Source organism: Cherax quadricarinatus, chromosome 53 (assembly GCF_038502225.1).
Source record: "Cherax quadricarinatus isolate ZL_2023a chromosome 53, ASM3850222v1, whole genome shotgun sequence".
Lineage (NCBI taxonomy): Eukaryota > Metazoa > Arthropoda > Malacostraca > Decapoda > Parastacidae > Cherax > Cherax quadricarinatus.
Window position 1 is genome coordinate 18,155,273 of NC_091344.1, and position 26,259 is coordinate 18,181,531.

At 38.3% G+C, this 26,259-nt stretch overlaps 1 protein-coding gene across 1 annotated transcript in view; it reads right to left on the minus strand.

The window, feature by feature from the left end:
- Window positions 1–26,259, minus strand: part of LOC128692203 (alpha-2-macroglobulin-like) — a gene marked incomplete at its 5' end in the record, with an annotated part of 260,699 nt that overhangs the window by 211,913 nt on the left and 22,527 nt on the right. The window contains 2 exon segments of the mRNA XM_070096368.1: window positions 8,669–8,848; window positions 15,214–15,444. Of these exon segments, the coding sequence (XP_069952469.1) occupies window positions 8,669–8,848; window positions 15,214–15,444 (411 nt within the window).

The window sequence follows — 26,259 nt, forward strand, 5'->3', positions numbered from 1 at the left end:
TCCACATCACACACAATTTACTCTTGACAACACTATTTTTCTTGAACACACTGGGATTTTCAAAGTGATACACCAGTAAAGGCTTCATTTTGAAATCCCCACTAGCATTACCACACAACAAGAGAGTTAGCCTGTCTTTCATAGGCTTGTGTACTGGGAGTGCCTTTTCCTCCTGTGAGATGTAGGTCCTCTTCGGCATTTTCTTCCAAAACAGGCCTGTTTCGTAACAAGTGAACACTTTTTGGGGTTGGAATTTTTCAGCCTCTACATACCTTAGAATTCCCACACGAATTTTTCAGCTATTTGTTTGTCTGAACTGCACCCTCACCATGCCTTACAACACTGTACGCCACTTCGCTTCTTTAATTTTTCGAACCAGCCTTTGCTAGCCTTAAATTCACCAACATCAGCATTCATTTCAGGCAGTTTCTTTACAAGATTATCATGCAACTGCCTTGCCTTTTCACAAATTATCGACTGCACAACACTATCTCCTGCTAACTCTTTCTCTCTGATCCACACCAACAACAATTTCTCCACTTCTTCAATTGTCTGGGATCTCTGTTTGGTTGTTGCATTCGCCCCTTTTGCAACATTAGCTTCCTTATTTCTTTTTTCTTTGCCACAATGGAACTGATCACTGATGGTGGCTTCCCGCACATCCTGCCGAGTTCGGCAATGTGTATGTCACTATCACATTTTTTAACTATTTCTTTTTTCATTTCTATGGTGTTCCTAACTTTCTTTACCAAATGATTGGCACTAGGAGCTTTCTTTGGGGGCCATGGTGGCTTATTAAGCAGTCACGCTAAATAACAATTACCAAAAACAATGGATTATTACAAAATGTTTCGTATAACCTCGCAGGATGTGTTCACTCACTGAGAAACAATGCGACACTGCCTGAGAATGCATATGGGAGGCAGCTTTGTCTGCGCACTGGGCACTGGACAGGTTCCATACCATCGACGAAAACGGAACCAAAATATTGATGAAAAAAGTCGACGATAACGGAGATCGATGAAAAGGGAGGGTCCACTGTATATTATAGTGGTATAAATACCTACCCAAAAACAGTATTGGAAATATAAATTGTAGCATTCTCATACTGTAAACTACTTTTAGCAAATCACAATGTTATATTCCCATAATATAATTACAATACGTACTGTAATTACTTTTGAATCTATTGTCCATTGTCGACAAGAATATAACTGAATTGTGCTTCATAAAAAGCATTTTTGAAAATATGAACATATCCTCTGGTTTATATAAATTAGATTCATCTATAACTAATAGAACTATTGTACAACTATGATAAACTTCTTTAATGTGAAGTAGTCAGTAAGCCATTAAATTAAGTTGGCCCATAATGCCTAAGCATAATAGAGGCTCTCTTTGCACTGCAACCCATTATTGTAAATACATAACTGCAATATATTACTTGCAAAGAAATAAATAAATCTGAATTTGAATTTGAATTTGAATAATAATAATATTATAACATCTTTATTTCTACAAGTACATGTACAGGGTATACAGGCCTAGCTGACATCAATGATATATGTACTACTATACAGAAAGATGCTTGTTATGCTGAGCATTTCGGGCAAATTAAGTCAGTTATGCCCCAGGATGCAACCCACACCAGTCGACTAACACCCAGGTACCCAGTTTACTGACAGGTGAACAGGGACAGCAGGTGTCTTATAGAAACACATCGGAGATTCAAACTCCGGAACTCAGTGTGTGAGCTGAGTGCGCTAGCGATCGAGCTATGGGACACCTCAAGGACACCTATAGGATAAACAAAGCAATAAAACATGTTTCTTTCATGAATCACTCATAATAATCTATAAGCATAAGCATAGGTGCTCTATGAGGGTTATAGTTGTAACCTCTTAATATGATTCTTTCCCCCCCCCTTTCCCAATGAAAATTATAAATACAGTATAAAAGAAAACTTATCTGGTATCTGTTGCATGAAACTAAAAAAAAAAAAAAAAAAAAATAAATAAAAATCAGTGGCTCCACCAAGGAGAGGGAGTCAACGGCTGAAGTGCCATTGATCTCCATTAGGACCAAATAAAAATACAAAATAGAATAATAATAATAATAATAATAATTTCCATGGGGAAGTGGAGAAGAATCTTTTCTCCGTAAGCCATGTTTACCTGGAGAGAGTTCCGGGGGTCAACGCCCCCGCGGCCTGGTCTGTGACCAGGCCTCCTGGTGGATCAGAGCCTGATCAACCAGGCTGTTACTGCTGGCTGCATGCAAACCAACATACGAGCCACAGCCCGGCTGGTCAGGAACCGACTTTAGGTGCTTGTCCAGTGCCAGCTTGAAGACTGCCAGGGGTCTGTTGGTAATCCCCCTTATGTATGCTGGGAGGCAGTTGAACAGTCTCGGGCCCCTGACACTTATTGTATGGTCTCTTAACGTGCTAGTGACACCCCTGCTTTTCATTGGGGGGATGTTGCATCGTCTGCCAAGTCTTTTGCTTTCATAGTGAGTGATTTTCGTTTGCAAGTTCGGTACTAGTCCCTCTAGGATTTTCCAGGTGTATATAATCATGTATCTCTCCCGCTTGCATTCCAAGGAATACAGGTTTAGGAACCTCAAGCGCTCCCAGTAATTGAGGTGTTTTATCTCCGTTATGCGCGCCGTGAAGGTTCTCTGTACATTTTCTAGGTCAGCAATTTCACCTCCCTTGAAAGGTGCTGTTAGTGTGCAGCAATATTCCAGCCTAGATAGAACAAGTGACCTGAAGAGTGTCATCATGGACTTGGCCTCCCTAGTTTTGAAGGTTCTCATTATCCATCCTGTCATTTTTCTAGCAGAATAAAGAGGCGACTAAAATGCTGGGAGCAAGGAGCTAGTGACCCCTTCTCCTATATAAATTACTAAATGTAAAAAGAGGAAAAAACTGTTTCTTCTTTTTCATGTCACCGAAAAAGATGACAGTTGTGTTAAAAATAGTAATTATTATAATAGAGCTTCAATACAAATCCACAAGCCATCCTACCCCTTCCAGCCAGACTGCCACTGGGAAGTTCCTCGTATAAATTCTGGAGTCACCACTCTTAAAAATGGTTTTGTTTATGTAAACAGTGGCCTTCCATTATTTTAATAACTGAAACTGTCAAGACTTTAATACATTTATAAACAAAGTATGCACAATGTTTGTACAGCAGTTTAGCCACGATACACCTGTGTCGCTGTAATGTAGATGAATAAGACGTGTGCAACACTTGGGTATCTTTACTGTAAATATGTTTTGCTAACCAGTGGTTTTATAATTCAAATACAGAGAATAATACTGCAAAGGGTAGACAACATGAGGAAGTTGTTTGAAGTGATCAGTCCTCAGCCTAGATGAATCAAATAGAGGCGGTGGAAGTTGTGGAGAATTAATTGTAGATGATCAGTCACTCTGCCTAGCAAAGAGGTATTCCATCCAACAGTTCTGAGGATCAGACTGTCATGTTGTATTACACCTTGTACTGACTTGATGAAGCTCTACTTAGAGTGAATCATTGTCTTTAAATAAAGGTTTGCTCTATACATATCATTCACCATATTTGTACAGCAGCTTTGCACTTCATCATGAGCATAGGCAGGTAAGTGTCCATGCTAATCCAGTGCTTCTCTTTTATTATATTCTTATCATGGATACCAATTAAAGCAAATGCAAGGATTAGGTTTTAACCCTTAAACAGTCCAAACGTATATATACGTTCACAGCACCCCTAATATTTTGAAAAAAAAAAAATTGTTTTTTTTTAATAGGAAAAAAGAGCACATTTTTTAAGTATTTTAGAATAAAAAAAAATTTTAGGGTCAGTCCTTACCGAGAAATGAGGCCGAGAAGTTGGCACTGGATGCTCATGTGACAGCAACATCGAGTCCTGCCGCTTGCAGAAGTGTTGCCAATATACCTTTTTTTCTATGTTTCATATTATTTTATGTATTTTTTATGTTCTGATAATTACAATTTGTAGTAGTTCTTGTCATTTTATAACCAAACTTTGTTCTGATACTATTATTCGGTACTGAAATTGTACTCAAATTGTGAAAACACACTGGAGGAGGAGGAGGAGGAGGAGGAGGAGATGGAGGAGGAGGAGGAGGAGATGGAGGAGATGGAGGAGGAGTAGGAGGAGGAGGAGGAGATGGAGGAGGAGGAGGAGGAGGAGGAGATGGAGGAGGAGATGGAGGAGGAGGAGAAGGAGGAGGAAAAGGAGGAGGAGGAAAAGGAGGAGGAGATGGAGGAGGAGGAGGAGATGGAGGAGGAGGAGGAGACAGAGTAGGAGGAGATGGAGGAGATGGAAGAGGAGGAGGAGGAGGAGGAGGAGATGGAGGAGGAGGAGACGGAGGAGATGGAGGAGGAGGAGGAGATGGAGGAGGAGGAGGAGGAGGAGATGGAGGAGGAGGAGGAGAGAGGAGGAAGAGGAGGAGGAGGAGACGGAGGAAGAGGAGGAGGAGGAGATGGAGGAGGAGGAGGAGGAGGAGACAGAGGAGGAGGAGGAGGAGGAGGAGGAGGAGATGGAGGAGGAGGAGGAGGAGGAGGAGGAGATGGAGGAGGAGGAGGAGGAGGAGGAGGAGGAGGAGACAGACAGACAGACAGACCCTAAACTTGGGGTTAACATCACTTTCCTCTTAAAAGAGGAGTGTTAATATGACATTACATCAGTGAATCCTTGGTTTGCTCACTGTTTGCTCTAGCTGGTGCTCAATTTAAATTGTGCTCCCACAAGGTACTAAGTAGTCCCAGATTTTTCTAATACTGCACACACTGAGTGTTAGGGCCCATTCTATGCTGACAAGACATCTCAGGGAAATCGTACCAAATTTGAAGGCAGAAAAAATAAAACGTATATACAGGAAGGCCCCACTTGTACGGCTGGTTAGGTTCCAGGCTACCGCCGTAAAGCGGAAACTGCCGTAAAGTGGAACACCCTTTTTTTCCACTTACAAATGCATACAAACACTAGATAACAAGTTTACACTAACATATATTAAGTTAGCAATAGAACCAGGCATCAAAAAACAATAAAAAAGTACAATACACACATATTGCACTCATTACTTACCTTAAAATATTTATAGTCTTAATCTAGGGTGAGACAAGTAGTATTTATTGTAAGAAATCAAGTGTGGTATGTATGGTAGTCAGCCAGGCTACCATACCAGGCTACCCCACCCACACATACAATTCTATGATATTTAAGCATCCCAGAGCGATAAAATGTATGTACAGTTCACTCATTACTTACCTTAAAATATAGGGTGAGATGAGTAGTATTTATTGTAAAAAATCAAGTGTGGTATGTATGGTAGTCAGCCGGGCTACCATACCAGGCCAACCCACCTACACATAATATTCTATTACATTTAAGCATCCCAGAGCGATAAAATGTATATACAGTTCACTCATTACTTACCTTAAAATATTTGTAGTCTTAATGTAGGGTCAGGAGTAAGTAAATGAGATGAAACGAATAAATGAGAGAGAGAAAGAATGAGTGCATGAGAGAGGACAGGCGCAGAGTTATGTAAACAAACCAGGCGAAGGTAAGTTTTGTAAACAAAGTGTACACGTCTGGTTTGTGTACAAGTTACATTGTGTACAGGTTGTCTCTACATTGATACGGTAGAATAAATAAAGAAGAACACTCCCATTCTCATGTAACATCATTTTGAGAAGAAATGATGCTCTGAGTGAAGGCAATGGAAATAAGTCACTCTGACTTTTTTGGGTTATCCTAGGTTCTCTACACATATGTTGTTATGTATGATAATCTATGTAACTGTATTTGTGTATACCTGAATAAACTTACTTACATACATACGAAAGGAATAATTTTCTACAGTTACCCCCAGTAACACATTTTCTCTTATGTTAGATTAGAGAAAATGTTATTCTTGGCATCACTTGTACAAGTTATCTGGCTACCACATCTCATATTTATGTTTATTTATTCTATTGTAGGGTGTATTTATCATCTTTTTATGTTATGTATCGTGTCTATTACATAATTTTGAAAAAATATCATGGATGGATTAATGAAAATGTGTATATTAACGTAATATACAACATATAATGAGACTCGGTGATTATTATTATTATCATTTCTAATATGGCATCACTTGTGCAAGTCGTCTGCTACCACATCTCATATTTATGTTTATTTATTCTATTGTGGGGTGTATTTATCATCTTTTTATGTTATGTATCGTGTTTATTATATAATTTTGAAAAAATATCATAGATGGATTAATGAAAATGTGTATTTAACGTAATATACGACATTTAAATGAGACTCGATGATTATTATTATCATTACTAATATGACGTCTGGAGACATAAGACACTCTTACTGATTTTAATGTGTACCTGCATGCCAGCATAGTATGTAAGTTTATTTAAGTACAGGTATACATAAGTATAATTATCAGAGTATATATAAAATATGAAATAACTTTTAAAAACATTTGAAATTTTGGAGTTTCCAGACAAAATGGAGAGACTTAGTGCTTACTGAGCTCACGAAGAATGTAAACAAACAAGGTGGGGCGCGGTGACCATATTAGAAAGTCAGGTGGGGGAAGCCGTATAGCGAGTTTTGGTCATAATTTGAAATGACCGTATTAGCGGAACGCTGTTAAGTGAAACGCCGTAAAGCAGGGCCTTCCTGTATACGTTTGGGGCGCTACGCGTAAGAATGTATATATACATGTGGACCATTTAAGGGTTAAATAAACAAATAACCCACACATAGAAGAGAGGAGTTTACGACGACTTTTTGGTCCAACCTGGACCATTTACAAAGTCACACTAACAGAAAAGAGAGAAGGAGGGAATATATATAGGCCAGTAGACATTGACAGGAGCAAGAGAGGTAGTAGTTGAGGTAGTAGTAGTAGTAGTGGAGTCAAACGCCATTGTAAGCTCCTCTCTTCTAAGTGCATGTTATTTGTGTATTGTTCAAGTCTAGGTATTGTGCCTTTTTTGTTATTTAGGTTTTAAATTTAAACTAATTTACAATGACTGTTCATGTGAAGAAAAACATTGACCCAAAAATGTAATTAGGATTAACCAAAAATGAAAGTAAGATTTTTTTTTCTTCAACAAGTCGGCCGTCTCCCACCTAGGCAGGGTGACCCAAAAAAGAAAGAAAATCCCCAAAAAGAAAATACTTTCATCATCATTCAGTTTTTGCAGAGGTGCTCAGAACACAACAGTTTAGAAACATATACGTATAAAGATACACAACATATCCCTCCAAACTGCTAATATCCCGAAACCCTTCCTTTAGATTGCAGGCATTGTACTTCCCATTTCCAGTACTCAAGTCCGGCTATATAAAAATAACTGGTTTCCCTGAATCCCTTCACTAAATATTACCCTGCTCACACTCCAACAGATCGTCAGGTCCCAAATACCATTCGTCTCCATTCACTCCTATCAAACACGCTCATGCACGCCTGCTGGAATTCCAAGCCCCTCGCCCACAAAACCTCCCTTACCCCTTCCTTCCAACCTTTTCGAGGATGACCCCTACCCCGCCTTCCTTCTCCTACAGATTTAAATGCTCTCCATGTCATTCTACTTTGATCCATTCTCTCTAAATGACCAAATCACCTCAACAACCCCTCTTCAGCCCTCTGACTAACACTTTTATTAACTCCACACCTTCTCCTAATTTCCACACTCCAAATTTTCTGCATAATATTTACACCACACATTGCCCTTAGACAGGACATCTCCACTGCCTCCAACCGCCTCCTCGCTGCTGCATTCACAACCCAAGCTTCACACCCATATAAGAGTGTTGGTACTACTATACTTTCATACATTCCCTTCTTTGCCTCCATAGATAATGTTTTTTGACTCCACATATACCTCAATGCACCACTCACCTTTTTTCCCTCATCAATTCTATGATTAACCTCATCCTTCATAAATCCATCCGCCGACACGTCAACTCCCAAGTATCTGAAAACATTCACTTCTTCCATACTCCTCCTCCCCAATTTGATATCCAATTTTTCTTTATCTAAATCATTTGATACCCTCATCACCTTACTCTTTTCTATGTTCACTTTCAACTTTCTACCTTTACACACACTCCCAAACTCATCCACTAACCTTTGCAATTTTTCTTTAGAATCTCCCATAAGTGCAGTATCATCAGCAAAAAGTAACTGTCAATTCCCATTTTGAATTTGATTCCCCATAATTTAATCCCACCCCTCTCCTGAACACCCTAGCATTTATTTCTTTTACAACCCCATCTATAAATATATTAAACAACCATGGTGACATTACACATCCCTGTCTAAGACCTACTTTTACTGGGAAGTAGTCTCCCTCTCTTCTACACACCCTAACCTGAGCCTCACTATCCTCATAAAAACATTTAGTAACTTACCACCTATTCTATACACTTGCAACATCTGCCACATTGCTTCCCTATCCACTCTATCATATGCCTTTTCTAAATCCACAAATGCAATAAAAACTTCCCTACCTTTATCTAAATACTGTTCACATATATGCTTCAATGTAAACACTTGATCTGCACATTCTCTACCCACTCTGAAAGTAAGATATGAAATTTTATTCTAATACATAACAGAAGAACCATATAGGTTTACATGCCTTTGCTCTGGGTGATGCTGTTGGTGGAAGTCTAATTGGAATCTCAATGAATCCTCTTACGACGTTCTGAGGTGGTTCAGGAAGAGGTTCCACTAAATGTGCTTCATCGAGTGGTAAATCAGTTGGAAGTAGTTCATGCTCTTCTGTGCGTGAGAACTGGATTTGCCCTCGTGATACAACCTGACATAAGAATATCAAATTATATTTAAAAATTTATTGTAAATAAATATGTAGCTTATTTGTCAAGTAGAATTTTTATAGCAAACATGGCAACATAATGAGTAAGGTTATATTCAACTATAGCCATTTGATTATGTGATTGCGTAATAAGCCCAAATGAAGATTTGGGCTTATTTTTTACCCAGTTAAATTAAAGCTATAACCTAAGAGCTGCTTTCTTACATTAAAGACTAATAGTATACTGCGGCAGCGGCAGCAGCGACTTCCAAGCTCCGTATTTTTCTCCAACTACCAGAGCTACAAATGCTCCTATGATGACCTAGTTACAAGCAAAACTGCACTACCCAACGTAGCACCCAGAATGACAAAAGACTACCAACAGTGAAACCTACAAATCGAAAAAAAGAGAGATCAAAGGAAGACTGCACACAAACCGAAAGCAACACCCCGCTGCCAGCCGAACAACGTAACCCTAAGCTTTGTATACTACAACTTCTTCTTAACAACAACAATTCCTGTAGTATTATGAGGCGCAATCTAAGAGGAAACAGCACCAAGGCCAGCAAGAAAACACCGAAAAATCAACTATTCAACAAGTGTAGCCAGGAGGACGCCGGCCCAGCAACCACCCCACTCACCACCACTCAAGGCGACACCACAACAATAACAACAAACATGGCTGCCACCAGCCCATCCTCCCCTCTCTTCCCCGGATTCAACCTACCTAGTAGTCTCTCAGGTATGACCAACGATCCAGATACCCTAAAGTCATGCATCTCCAACTTAGTTATTGAAAATATGAATCTTCGAGAGACGCTAACAAAACAAGACACCAGGATGACACAACTCGAGAACAAAATCCTCAGTCTTGAACAAAAGTTATCAACACCTGGAATGACTAACTGTGACAAGACCATCCAAACAGTCATAGATAGCCATACCCAACAAATAATATCTCTTAATACAAAGGTTGAAGAAGCAGTAAAACAATGGAAGAACAACTTAGATAACCAGTTCAGTGACTACTTTGCTCTCCAAGAAGATAAAACTGAGCAAGAAAAACTATCGGACGCAGTAATAGTTAACAGTCCACTTTTTCCCAGTGATATGAACCAAACAAACAGTAAAGAAATTACTCTGCAGATCATAAAGGACCAAACAAGTGTTATTGTACCAGAGTCTGAAATAAAAGAAGCCAGATTACTAGGATCCCATGGTAGAAAAAGTGTTATGCTTAGATTCAACTCACATGATAGGAAAAAAGACTTAATTATTGCATCTATTAAAGTAAAGAAAGAGGTATACATAAACGAGTGTCTTACCAAAAAACGTCAGAACCTCCTGTATAGAGTCAGAAAACTTAAGCGGGAGAATAATGACACAATACACCAATGCTTCACACGGGATGGGAAAATTCTAGTTAGGAAAACAAATGTAGGTCAACTGTACACAATCACGAACGAGAATGATCTATCACGATTTCTCAGGGATACTAATCTTACAGAGAATAACTAAACAATGTCCAACTTAAAAGTCTACGTAGTGTAGTGTATGTTTTGCTCCATTATTGTTCAAATTTCATTGTACAATCTCTTAGTATTTAAATAATCAACTACCTCATTTTGTGATTTTACTAGTAAGCATAAATCACCTTATGTGATTTTCTTATTTACTATTGTTCGCTTGAACATTAGCTGAATTGATACTTTCTCTGTCCATATTACTACCTCATATTTTTTTAAATACTATCAATTGATATTACTTACTAAAATTAATAAATATCATTTTTACTAAAATTTCAATTTACTCTTAACATTTTTGACATTTAATAACCATTACTTGACTAATTACCTTTACCTGTTTTAATACCACATTTACTATCCTAGATTACTCTTAATTACCTTGTACTGCCATATAACCTCAAGTATAACTACCAGTGCAATATTGAATGAAATAAACATTACTATTTCACTTTTTTGTAATCATTATTACTTACTAAAATTTTATTAAACACCATATTTACTACCAGTCAATTTTACTTTTGTACATTAAACATTATTTTATACTTCCCATAACATTTTGTTGCCAAATTTTCAAGTTTTTATATTCAACCCCAACCTTGTATTATCCTTTGTACCTGTGTACCTGGGTACCTGTCTACCATCTTACTATCATATTATAACAAGACATTACCATTGTGATTTTTTACTATTATCATATTTTGTCAATTTAAATCTATAGTTATAACCTTGATCTAACTGAAACCTGGCTAAAGCCTGATAGTACAGATGTCTATGCCATTCCTGGTTACACAGCCATACACAACTGTAGGCCAGACCAACAAGGGGGTGGCACAGCCATATACTACTCAGACCAACTAGAATGTATCACTAATACTTGCACAAGGGATGAACATGGGGAATATATAATAGCTAAATTCAAATCCAAATACCTACAAAAACCTCTCACATTGATAAACATCTACAGAGTTCCACAGTCAAACATTAGCCAATTTAGTCAAAATCTAGGAAGTATGATAACTGATGCACGCATGAACAAAGATCACTTACTACTCTCAGGTGACTTCAATATAAATCTCCTGCAAGACCAGGACCCACACGTTACTGAATTCACAAACACAATGAGTAACTGTATGTTACTACCAACAGTAACAAAACCTACAAGAGTTACAGAGACTAGTGTTTCCCTACTTGACCACATCTGGACCAACACCATATCCCCTTTAAAATCAGGCATAATTACAGATAATACCACAGACCACTACCCTACTTTCCTCATAACAACTCTTGGTAAACTACCCCAAGACACTACTAAAGTCACCTTCAGACTTCACAATGAGGCAGCCATTAATAACTTCGCAACAGCATTAGCAAACATTGATTGGCACACTGAGCTAGAAATCTATACAGATATTAACGAATGTATTAATAATTTTCTAAAAAAGACCCAATACCTCTATAACAAGCACTGCCCTAAAAAAACTAAACAGATGACAGCAAAGAGACTGAACAGTCCCTGGCTAACACCCAGCATTCTCAAATCCATAAATACAAAACACCAATATGAAAAACAGTACAGAATGGGTCACATAACCAGAGACCAAACAAAACGTTACTCGTCAATCCTAACCAGCCTGATAAGAAGGGCAAAAAAAATTGTATTATGAGAACAGATTATCCAACTTACGAGGTGATATAAAAAAGACCTGGAAAACACTATCTGAAATTCTGGGAACAAAAAAGATATCACGAAATAGCGAAATAAAATTAGCAAAATCAGATGAACCCCAACTCCCACCAACAGAAACAGCAAACAGACTCAATGATTTCTTCTCCACTATAGGACAAAACCTTGCCCATAAAATCCCAAGCTCAGATACCCCACCAAATAACTACCTCACCGGCAACTACCCGAACACACTGTTCCTAGCTCCGACTAACCCATACGAAGTCTCCCTTATTATCAATGCACTAAAAAACAAGGCAGGAGATTTAAGTACCTTACCACCCTTTATATATAAAAAAGTGTCACAAGTGCTATCTCCAATCATTGCAACACTCTTTAACAAATCCATTGAATCCTCCACCTTCCCTACAGTACTCAAAATAGCAAGGGTCACCCCGATCCACAAAGGAGGAGACCAAACAGAGTTGAATAACTATAGGCCAATATCCAACTTACACCCTCTCTCAAAAATCTTTGAAAAACTAATTCATAAACGAATCTACTCCTACCTTATCTCCCAAAACATACTCAACCCCTGCCAATTTGGATTCAGGCCTAATAAAAATACTAATGATGCTATTATACACATGCTAGAACATATATACACTGCAATAGAGAAAAAAGAAGTCCCACTGGGGATCTTCATTGACTTACGTAAAGCTTTTGATACAGTTGACCATGACTTGCTCCACGTAAAATTGTCACACTATGGTATAAGAGGGCACTCCCTCAATTACCTCAAGTCATACCTCAGCAACAGAAGCCAATATGTGTACGCAAATGGGGCAAACTCTTCTGCGCAACCAATTACAGTTGGTGTCCCACAGGGAAGTGTCCTTGGCCCTCTTCTCTTTCTCCTATACATAAATGACCTTCCAAATGCTTCGCAATTACTCAAACCCACACTATTTGCAGATGACACTACATACGTCTTCTCTCACCCGAGCCCAGTCACACTAGCCAATACTGTAAATACCGAATTACAGAAAATATCTACCTGGATGAGGACTAACAAACTTACACTAAACATTGACAAAACCTACTTCATTCAGTTTGGTAACAGAGCTACAGATGTCCCTCTTAACATAATGATAAACGGATCACCTATCACAAAGCTAACAGAGGGAAAATTCTTAGGAATCCACCTTGATAATAGACTCAAATTTCATACACATATACAACAAATTTCTAAGAAAATTTCCAAGACTGTAGGCATACTATCGAAGATACGGTACTATGTTCCACAGTCAGCCCTCCTGGCCCTATATCACTCTCTTATTTACCCCTATCTCACCTATGGAATTTGTGCATGGGGCTCAACAACAGTTAACCATCTCAGACCACTAATTACCCAACAAAAGGCTGCAGTTAGAATGATAACAAATTCTCACTACAGGCAGCACACTCCACCAATATTCAATACACTAAACCTACTCACCATACAAAACATCCATACTTATTACTGCACCTATTACATACATAGAACACTTAACTCTGATATTAACCCTCCACTCAAACATCTCCTTGCCAACCTCAACAGAACACATGACCATAACACAAGGCACAGATCACTCTTTGATGTTCCTCGTGTTCATCTCACACTATGCAAAAACTCAATGCACATAAAAGGCCCTAAAATCTGGAATTCATTACCTGTAAATATAAAAGAAACACTACCTGTTTATAAATTCAAGTCTCTACTCAAAGATCACTTACTCACCCAAAACCAAATAAATACTGAATAACTGAACCTTATAAATTGTATATCTTAAATGTTTCTCACAATTATATCACATAAATGTTAAACCTAAAACCCAATCTAACTTTATTATTTTTTAAATACACTACCTAACAGAATCCTTCATATGACCTGTCTTTGTAATACTCACTTGTGCTTTATAGTAATCTGTTTACATTAATGTTTTATCACTGACTTCATCATTGCTTAATTAATCTTAAGTTAATTTTAAGCCAGCCCGTAATGCTTTGCATAGTATAAGTGGCTTTGGCATACTGCTCTTATCTGTATTTTTTTTGTACCTCTGTATGTGTGCACAAATTTATAATAAATAAATAAATAAATAAATAACAAACAGGCCGTCTCCCACCAAGGCAGGGTGGCCCAAAAAGAAAAATGAAAGTTTCTCTTTTTAAATTTAGTAATTTATACAAGAGAAGGGGTTACTAGCTCCTTGCTTCTGGCATTAATAGTATACAAACACATTATTAACCTCTCAGAATTTCCAAGCCGGATGTTTCGTAAGCCTTGTGGAAATTAACTCTTGTTCTAATTATGTAAAATGTAATCGTGATTAAGAAAACTGTAATATGCAGTGTATTTATTACTGCATTCAGAACAGCACATTTTGATTCATAAAATTCATTTCAGCATTTGGGGTCCCAGCAAGCCTACCTGCAATGTACTAAGTCTCAGATACACCAATTCTCACCTCTCAAGAGTCACAGTAGTACATATCACACTGTGTTAAGTACCACAGACATAAGAATAATACTTATCTTCATTCTTAACAACTTGTATCACTCCACTGTCACTCACAACAGATGTGTACCAATGTTTCTACTTCTGGTTACCATCATATCTGCTTTGTCTAACACATCCCCTTTCTGCCTCACAACTGCATTCCATTGTTACAAGTTATGGTGGCTCATACTGTTTTAGAGCTTAACTGATTATGGTATTACTGTTATTCAAGTTATTGACTCATTAAGCACTTTAAATAGTTCTTCATGTCTGAGTGTATCAGTCATTCAATATATTAATGATTTGAGAAAAGTTTGAATTATTTTCTGTTTCTTTTTTATCAGAATCATTAATATCTTCCAGTAACTAAAAAAGTACATACATGTATACCTTAAAGTGCTTAACAGTATTGTACCCTTCAAGAGTACCCCACTTGAAGGTAACAGTACTATTCTAATACAGAATAGTATTTAAACACCTTAAATTATATGCAAAAGGAGGTATTAATGGCTTTTGGATTCGCCAAGTGCCTCTAGTGCTTATCTCTAGGAAGGGCTCATACTACCCAAATGCTTATCTTATGATTCGTTTTTCATACTCTGAACGGTACTCTTACATGGTGGCTCTACATTCATACCTGAACGGTAACGGTGGCTCTATTCTGGTTAACGGCAGCAAACATAATGGGAATGGTAAGCTCTCTGTATTCTGTAGAGCATGGTAAATGTTTCTTCGGAGCATAAATGATGAGGGAAGAACGTGATGGGGAGTGGTAACTTTTAACATGTAACATGAAGATGGACTCGTACATGATAGGCCGCCAGTTTGATACGGGATTTTTTACTGAAGGATAATCAACGGCTTTGATCTGAAAGTAAGAAGTAAATGAGAAAATGATATACTTTCATGAACAAAGTTATATACACATTATCAAATCCACAAAGCATCGAAAAATATTTGATATACAGAAAATATAAAACCTTCAATCTCTAATTAAAATTACTTACATATATACAGAATATAAATTGAAATAAAAGCACACTATTTATACTGTGAAAGCTCCAGTACTATGTACAATGCTCTACAGGGATCCCCAATATCATGAGCTTATCATCCCTAGCTTAGTTGCTAGCATACTCAGCTCAGGCATTGAGTCCGTGGTTCAATCACCAGCACTGGTGAAAACACTAGGACATGTTTCCGTAAGACACCTACTGTCCTTGTTCACCTGGCAGTAAAATAGGTACCTGGGTGTTAGTTGACTGGTGTGGGTTGCATTCTGGGACAAAACTAACCTAATTTGCCTGAAATGCTCTGCATAACAAGGGGCTTTCTATATAGTAGTATGTCACTGATGTCAGCTAGGCCTATATACTTTGTACATGTACTTGTAGAAATGAAGATATTATTTATTATTATCGACCCCAACAGAGATTATTATATTATTTATTATCATCAACCCTCAAACATAAGAAAATAATACTTTAACTAACAGTACTACGAATAATAATAATAATAATAATAATAATAAGGTAGGTTACTGAAAGTAGTGAAGTTTTTACGAGGATAGTGAAGCTGAGGTTCAAGTATGTAGGAGAGAGGGAGAATATTTCCCAGTAAAAGTAGGCCTTAGACAAGGATGTGTGATGTCACCATGGTTGTTCAATACATTTAAAGATAGGTTTGCAAGAGAAGTGAATGCAAGGGTCTTGGTAAGAAGTTTGGGGTTAAAAGATAAAGAATCCAACACAAAGTGGGAGTTGCTCTTTGCTGATGACACTGTGCTCTTGGGAGATTCTGAAGAGAAGTTGCAGAGGTTGGTGGATGAGTTTGGTAGGGTACATAAAAGAAGAAAATTAAAAGTGAATACGTATAGGAAAGAGCAAGGTGATGAGGATGGGATGTTAGCACTAACATCCCATAGCATAAAAATTTTTGAATGGGTTCTAAGAAGCAAGATTGCCACCCATTTAGATACTCATCAGTTACACAACCCAGAGCAGCATGGGTTTAGAGCAGGTCGCTCCTGTCTGTCCCAACTACTGGACCACTATGACAAGGTCCTGGATGCTCTAGAAGACAAACAAAATGCAGATGTAATATACACAGACTTTGCAAGTGTGACTATGCTGTAATAGCGCACAAAATGCATGATAATGGAATAACAGGAAAAGTTGGTAAATTTATCTATAATTTCCTAACAAACAGAACACAAAGAGTAGTAGTAAACAAAGTAAAGTCTGAGGCGGCTATGGTGAAAAGCTCTGCTCCACAAGGCACAGTACTCGCTCCCACCCTGTTCTTCATCTTCATATCTGACATAGACAGTGATGTAAGCCACAGCACCATGTCTTCCACTGCATATGACACCCGAATTTGCATAACAGTGTCCTCCACTGAAGACACTGCAAGACTCCAGGTGGACACCAATTAAATCTTTAAATGGGCTGCAGAAAACATTATGAAGTTCAATGATGAGAAATTTCAATTATGTACTCCAATATGGAAAATGTGAGGAAATTAACACTATATTGGAGTATAAAACAAATTCCAACCACACAATAGAGCGAAAAACTAATGTAAAAGACCTGGGAGTAATTATGTCAGAGGATCTTACCTTCAAAGACCATAATAGTGTATCAATCACATCTCCTAGAAAAATGACAGGATGGATAATGAGAACCTTCAAAACTAGGGATGCCAAGCCCATGATGACACTCTTCAGGTCACTTGTTCTATCTAGGCTGAAATACTGCTGTACAGTAACAGCACCTTTCAAGGCAGGTGAAATGCTGACCTAGAAAATGTAGAGAGAACCTTCACAGCACACATAACTGTGATAAAACACCTCAATTACTGCACACCCTAGAATGCAGGTGGAAGAGATACATGATTATATACATTTTGGAAAATCCTAGAGGGATTAGTACCAAACTTGCACATGAAAATCACTCCCTATGAAAGCAGAAGACTCTGCAGATGATGCAACATCCCCCAATGAACAGCAGGGGTGCCACTAGCATGATAAGTGACAACACAATAAGTGTCAGAGGCCCAAGGCTGTTCAACTGCCTCCCAGCATACATAAGGGGGCTTACCAATAGACCCCTGGCTGTCTTCAAGAAGGCACTGGACAGGAACCTAAAGTCAGTACCTGACCAGCTGGGCTGTGGTTCATACGTCGGGTTGCCTGCAGCCAAGTGACAGCCTGGTTGATCAGGCCCTGATCCACCATGAGGCCTGGTCACAGCCAAGACCGTGGAGGCGTTTACCCCCGAAACCCTCTCCAGGTATACTCCAGGAGGGGCTTGGACTTCCAGCAAGCATGTGTGAGCATGTTACATTGGAGCTAATAGAGACAAATGACTTTTAGGACTTGAAGTGCTGTTGGAATGTGAGCAAGTTAACATTTATGAAGGGAGTTAGAGAAACCAGGAGGCCAGACTTGAGTCTTGGAGATGGGAAGAACAGTGCCGGCACTCTGAAGAAGGGGTGTTAATGTTGCAGTTTTATAACTGTAGTGTAAGAGAGCCTCTGGCAAGACAGTGATGGAGTGAATGATGGTGAAGGTTTTTCTTTTTCAGGCCACCCTACCTTGGTAGGAGACGGCCGATGTGTTCATAAAAATAAATGACTTCATAAAAAACATGTAATACAGTAGGGCCCCACTTATACAGTCGGTTAGGTTCCAGGCTATCGCCGGAAAGCAAACATCGCTGGAAGGCAGAACGCCATTTTTTTTTTTCATTTTTTTTTTTTATTATTATCACACTGGCCGATTCCCACCAAGGCAGGGTGGCCCGAAAAAGAAAACCTTTCACCATCATTCACTCCATCACTGTCTTGCCAGAAGGGTGCTTTACACTACAGTTTTTAAACTGCAACATTAACACCCCTCCTTCAGAGTGCAGGCACTGTACTTCCCATCTCCAGGACTCAAGTCCGGCCTGCCGGTTTCCCTGAACCCCTTCATAAATGTTACTTTGCTCACACTCCAACAGCACATCAAGTATTAAAAACAATTTGTCTCCATTCACTCCTATCAAACACGCTCACACATGCCTGCTGGAAGTCCAAGCCCCTAGCACACAAAATCTCCTTTACCCCCTCCCTCCAACCTTTCCTAGGCCGACCCCTACCCCGCCTTCTGTCCACTACAGACTGATACACTCTTGAAGTCATTCTGTTTCGCTCCATTCTCTCTACATGTCCGAACCACCTCAACAACCCTTCCTCAGCCCTCTGGACAACAGTTTTGGTAATCCCGCATCTCCTCCTAACTTCCAAACTACGAATTCTCTGCATTATATTCACACCACACATTGCCCTCAGACATGACATCTCCACTGCCTCCAGTCTTCTCTTTGCTGCAACATTCATCACCCATGCTTCACACCCATATAAGAGCGTTGGTAAAACTATACTCTCATACATTCCCCTCTTTGCCTCCAAGGACAAAGTTCTTTGTCTCCACAGACTCCTAAGTGCACCACTCACCCTTTTCCCCTCATCAATTCTATGATTCACCTCATCTCTCATAGACCCATCCGCTGATACGTCCACTCCCAAATATCTGAATACATTCACCTCCTCCATACTCTCTCCCTCCAATCTGATATCCAATCTTTCATCACCTAATCTTTTTGTTATCCTCATAACCTTACTCTTTCCTGTATTCACTTTTAATTTTCTTCTTTTCCATACCCTACCAAATTCATCCACCAATCTCTGCAACTTCTCTTCAGAATCATCCAAGAGCACAGTGTCATCAGCAAAGAGCAACTGTGACAACTCCCACTTTATGTGTGATTCTTTATCTTTTAACTCCACGCCTCTTGCCAAGACCCTCGCATTTACTTCTCATACAACCCCATCTATAAATATATTAAACAACCACGGTGACATCACACATCCTTGTCTAAGGCCTACCTTTACTGGGAAATAATTTCCCTCTTTCCTACATACTCTAACTTGAGCCTCACTATCCTCGTAAAAACTCTTCACTGCTTTCAGTAACCTACCTCCTACACCATACACCTGCAACATCTGCCACATTGCCCCCCTATCCACCCTGTCATATGCCTTTTCCAAATCCATAAATGCCACAAAGACCTCTTTAGCCTTATCTAAATACTGTTCACTTATATGTTTCACTGTAAACACCTGGTCCACACACCCCCTACCTTTCCTAAAGCCTCCTTGTTCATCTGCTATCCTATTTTCCGTCTTACTCTTAATTCTTTCAATAATAACTCTACCATACACTTTACCAGGTATACTCAACAGACTTATCCCCCTATAATTTTTGCACTCTCTTTTGTCCCCTTTGCCTTTATACAAAGGAACTATGCATGCTCTCTGCCCATCCCTAGGTACCTTACCTTCTTCCATACATTTATTAGATAATTGCACCAACCACTCCAAAACTGTATCCCCACCTGCTTTTAACATTTCTATCTTTATCCCATCAATCCCAGCTGCCTTACCCCCTTTCATTTCACCCACTGCCTCACGAACTTCCCCCACACTCACAACTGGCTCTTCCTCACTCCTACAAGATGTTATTCCTCCTTGCCCTATACACGAAATCACAGCTTCCCTAACTTCATCAACATTTAACAATTCCTCAAAATATTCCCTCCATCTTCCCAATACCTCTAACTCTCCATTTAATAACTCTCCTCTCTTATTTTTAACTGACAAATCCATTTGTTCTCTAGGCTTTCTTAACTTGTTAATCTCACTCCAAAACTTTTTCTTATTTTCAACAAAATTTGTTGATAACATCTCACCCACTCTCTCATTTGCTCTCTTTTTACATTGCTTCACCACTCTCTTAACCTCTCTCTTTTTCTCCATATACTCTTCCCTCCTTGCATCACTTCTACTTTGTAAAAACTTCTCATATGCTAACTTTTTCTCCCTTACTAGTACTCTCTTTACATCATCATTCCACCAATCGCTCCTCTTCCCTCCCGCACCCACTTTCCTGTAACCACAAACTTCTGCTGAACACTCTAACACTACAATTTTAAACCTACCCCATACCTCTTCGACCCCATTGCCTATGCTCTCATTAGCCCATCTATCCTCCAATAGCTGTTTATATCTTACCCTAACTGCCTCGTCTTTTAGTTTATAAACCTTCACCTCTCTCTTCCCTGATGCTTCTATTCTCCTTGTATCCCATCTACCTTTTACTCTCAGTGTAGCTACAACTAGAAAGTGATCTGATATATCTGTGGCCCCTCTATAAACATGTACATCCTGAAGTCTACTCAACAGCCTTTTGTCTACCAATACATAATCCAACAAACTACTGGCATTTCACCCTACATCATATCTTGTATACTTATTTATACTCTTTTTCTTAAAATATGTATTACCTATAACTAAACCCCTTTCTATACAAAGTTTAATCAAAGGGCTCCCATTATCATTTACACCTGGCACCCCAAACTTACCTACCACACCCTCTCTAAAAGTTTCTCCTACTTTAGCATTCAGGTCACCTACCACAATTACTCTCTCACTTGGTTCAAAGGCTCCTATACATTCACTTAACATCTCCCAAAATCTCTCTCTCTCTCCTCTACATTCCTCTCTTCTCCAGGTGCATACACTCTTATTATGACCCACTTTTCGCATCCAACCTTTACTTTAATCCACACAATTCTTGAATGTACACATTCATATTCTCTTTTCTCCTTCCATAACTGATCCTTCAACATTACTGCTATCCCTTCCTTTGCTCTAACTCTCTCAGATACTCCAGATTTAATCCCATTTATTTCCCCCCACCGAAACTCCCCTACCCCCTTCAGCTTTGTTTCGCTTAGGGCCAGGACATCCAACTTCTTTTCACGCATAACATCAGCAATCATCTGTTTCTTGTCATCTGCACTACATCCACGCCCCTACTGTATGTGTGACATGCCTTTCTCTGAGTCTGATCTTATGCTGCTCATTTGCCTTATAAGGTGGAATATTTGCTCATTCTTGTATAACTGATAAAGACCAGCCTTGGGTAACATGTTATATTAAAAGAATTCTCTGCTACCAGTGTCTTTATTCCTACTTGTCGACATTTGCCACTGTCTACCTAGAACATCTGATCCTCAATAGAATACATGTGCTCATTTGTGCTTGTTATCTGTTTACAATAATGTTTTACCACTGACTACTTCATTGCTTAGTTAATCTTAAGTTAATTTTAAGCCTGCCCGTAATGCTATGCATTCAAGTGGCTTTGGCATGCTGCATTTAACTGTATTCTTTTGTACTTCACTGTATCATGTTCAAATTAATAAATAAATAAATAAATAAATAAAGATGAAAGCACTGAGCGTACATAACCTGAAATTTCTGCATGAGTCCCTATGGGCTGTAGGCTTTTGTTTAGCATATCAACTGCACATCAGTAAGACAGATGAGGGCCTTAAAACCCATGCTCGGGAGAACCTGAGCACCTACCAGCATTAACAACGGCAGCGGCAGCGGCAGCAGCGACTTCCAAGCTCCGTACTTTTCTCCAACTACCAGAGCTACCAATGCTCCTATGATGACCTAGTTACAAGCAAAACTGCACTACCCAATGTAGCACCCAGAATGACCAAAGATTACCAACAGTGAAACCTACAAATCGAAAATAATAGAGATCAAAGGAAGACTGCACACAAACCGAAAGCAACACCCCGCTGCCAGCCGAACAACGTAACCCTAAGCTTTGTATACTACAACTTCTTCTTAACTACAACAATTCCTGTAGTATTATGAGGCGCAATCTAAGAGGAAACAGCACCAAGGCCAGCAAGAAAACAATGAAAAATCATCTATTCAACAAGTGTAGTCAGGAGGACGCCGGCCCAGCAACCACCCCACTCACCACCACTCAAGGCCACACCACAACAATAACAACAAACATGGCTGCCACCAGCCCATCCTCCCCTCTCTTCCCCGGATTCAACCTACCAAGTAGTCTCTCAGGTATGACCAACGATCCAGATACCCTAAAGTCATGCATCTCCAACTTAGTTATTGAAAATATGAATCTTCGAGAGACGCTAACAAAACAAGACACCAGGATGACACAACTCGAAAACAAAATCCTCAGTCTTGAACAAAAGTTATCAACACCTGGAATGACTAACTGTGACAAGACCATCCAAACAGTCATAGATAGCCATACCCAACAAATAATATCTCTTAATACAAAGGTTGAAGAAGCAGTAAAAGAATGGAAGAACAACTTAGATAACCAGTTCAGTGACTACTTTGCTCTCCAAGAAGATAAAACTGAACAAGATAAACTATCGGACGCAGTAATAGTTAACAGTCCACTTTTTCCCAGTGATATGAACCAAACAAACAGTAAAGAAATTACTCTGCAGATCATAAAGGACCAAACAAGTGTTATTGTACCAGAGTCTGAAATAAAAGAAGCCAGGTTACTAGGATCCCATGGTAGAAAAAGTGTTATGTTTAGATTCCACTCACATGACAGGAAAAAAGACTTAATTATTGCATCTATTAAAGTAAAGAAAGAGGTATACATAAACGAGTGTCTTACCAAAAAACGTCAGAACCTCCTGTATAGAGTCAGAAAACTTAAGCGAGAGAATAATGACACAATACACCAATGCTTCACACGGGATGGGAAAATTCTAGTTAGGAAAACAAATGTAGGTCAACTGTACACAATCACGAACGAGAATGATCTATCACGATTTCTCAGGGATACTAATCTTACAGAGAATAACTAAACAATGTCCAACTTAAAAGCCTACGTAGTGTAGTGTACGTTTTGCTCCATTATTGTTCAAATTTCATTGTACAATCTCTTAGTAATTAAATAATCAACTACCTCATTTTGTGATTTTACTAGTAAGCATAAGTCACCTTATGTGATTTTCTTATTTACTATTGTTCGCTTAAACATTAGCTGAATTGATACTTTCTCTGTCCATATTACTACCTCATATTTTTTTAAATACTATCAATTGATATTACTTACTAAAATTAATAAATATCATTTTTACTAAAATTTCAATTTACTCTTAACATTTTTGACATTTAATAACCATTACTTGTCTAATTACCTTTACCTGTTTTAATACCACATTTACTATCCTAGATTACTCTTAATTACCTTGTACTGCCATATAACCTCAAGTATAACTACCAGTGCAATATTGAATGAAATAAACATTACTTTTTCACTTTTTTTGTAATCATTATTACTTACTAAAATTTTATTAAACACCATATTTACTACCAGTCAATTTTACTTTTGTACATTAAACATTATTTTATACTTCCCATAACATTTTGTTGCCAAATTTTCAAGTTTTTATATTCAACCCCAACCTTTATATTATCCCTTGTACCTGTGTACCTGGGTACCTGTCTACCATCTTACTATCATATTATAACCAAGACATTACCATTGTTATTTTTTTACTATTATTCTTTTGGTACTTTAATTGTGAATTTTATTTTGTCAATTTAAATCTAGTTATAATCTTGATCTTGTCAACAACCTATACCAGACTCTAGTGCAATTGCAAGTACCATTTCAAATTGTATTTTTATATTATAAGTTTATATTATAATTCCTACCATCTGTCCACTTAACTTTGCTTACCATTACTTAATTTTAGTCCCTTATATATTTTCTCCTTTATTTTAGCTTTATATAACTATCCTAGTTTATATATTCACAATTGTTAAAATAATCAAGGTGCTATTCTCAGGTGCTAAAGTAGAATAAGTTCACAATTTTGCCATTATATTCCAAAGCTCATTTATTTGATTACCACTTTATTGTTCACCACAACCTATATTAGTCCCTTTTATATTATAATTTTATACTATAATTCTAACTTTAAAAAATTACCTTTATAGTACTACCTACTATCATATTCCCAAGCTCCATTATTTGATCATCACTTTATTTGTATTAGTCCCTTAGCTCATTATTTTACATTTGTTAAATAATCCAGGTGCTATTTTTTAGCTTAAGACTATTTACTTTGTTTTATACTTAATTCTAACTATAGATTCACTACAAATCTTAGGATTACAAGCATTGATCCTGATACCAACCTCTTATTTAATGACTTAAATGATTCAAACAGTTACTGTAATTACTACACAGCAGAACAATCAAAGGCACTTCTCAGTGCCAACAACAACATAACTATCTTTAACTACAATATCAGATCTTTAAGCAAGCATTACGATGACCTCATAGCATTACTAAATTCCTTACATGCCAATATGTCCATCATTACACTAACTGAAACCTGGCTAAAGCCTGATAGTACAGATGTCTATGCCATTCCTGGTTACACAGCCATACACAACTGTAGGCCAGACCAACAAGGGGGTGGCACAGCCATATACTACTCAGACCAACTAGAATGTATCATTAATACTTGCACAAGGGATGAACATGGGGAATATATAATAGCTAAATTCAAATCCAAATACCTACAAAAACCTCTCACATTGATAAACATCTACAGAGTTCCACAGTCAAACATTAGCCAATTTAGTCAAAATCTAGGAAGTATGATAACTGATGCACACATGAACAAAGATCACTTACTACTCTCAGGTGACTTCAATATAAATCTCCTGCAAGACCAGGACCCACACGTTACTGAATTCACAAACACAATGAGTAACTGTATGTTACTACCAACAGTAACAAAACCTACAAGAGTTACAGAGACTAGTGTTTCCCTACTTGACCACATCTGGACCAACACCATATCCCCTTTAAAATCAGGCATAATTACAGATAATACCACAGACCACTACCCTACTTTCCTCATAACAACTCTTGGTAAACTACCCCAAGACACTACTAAAGTCACCTTCAGACTTCACAATGAGGCAGCCATTAATAACTTCACAACAGCAGTAGCAAACATTGATTGGCACACTGACGAATGTATTAATAATTTTCTAAAAAAGACCCAATACCTCTATAACAAGCACTGCCCTAAAAAAACTAAACAGATGACAGCAAAGAGACTGAACAGTCCCTGGCTAACACCCAGCATTCTCAAATCCATAAATACAAAACACCAATATGAAAAACAGTACAGAATGGGTCACATAACCAGAGACCAAACAAAACGTTACTCGTCAATCCTAACCAGCCTGATAAGAAGGGCAAAAAAATTGTATTATGAGAACAGATTATCCAACTTACGAGGTGATATAAAAAAGACCTGGAAAACCCTATCAGAAATTCTGGGAACAAAAAAGATATCACGAAATAGCAAAATAAAATTAGCAAAATCAGATGAACCCCAACTCCCACCAACAGAAACAGCAAACAGACTCAATGATTTCTTCTCCACTATAGGACAAAACCTTGCCAATAAAATCCCAAGCTCAGATACCCCACCAAATGACTACCTCACCGGCAACTACCCGAACACACTGTTCCTAGCTCCGACTAACCCATACGAAGTCTCCCTTATTATCAACGCACTAAAAAACAAGGCAGGAGATTTAAATACCTTACCACCCTTTATATACAAAAAAGTGTCACAAGTGCTATCACCAATCATTGCAACACTCTTTAACAAATCCACTGAATCCTCCACCTTCCATACAGTACTCAAAATAGCAAGGGTCACCCCGATCCACAAAGGAGGAGACCAAACAG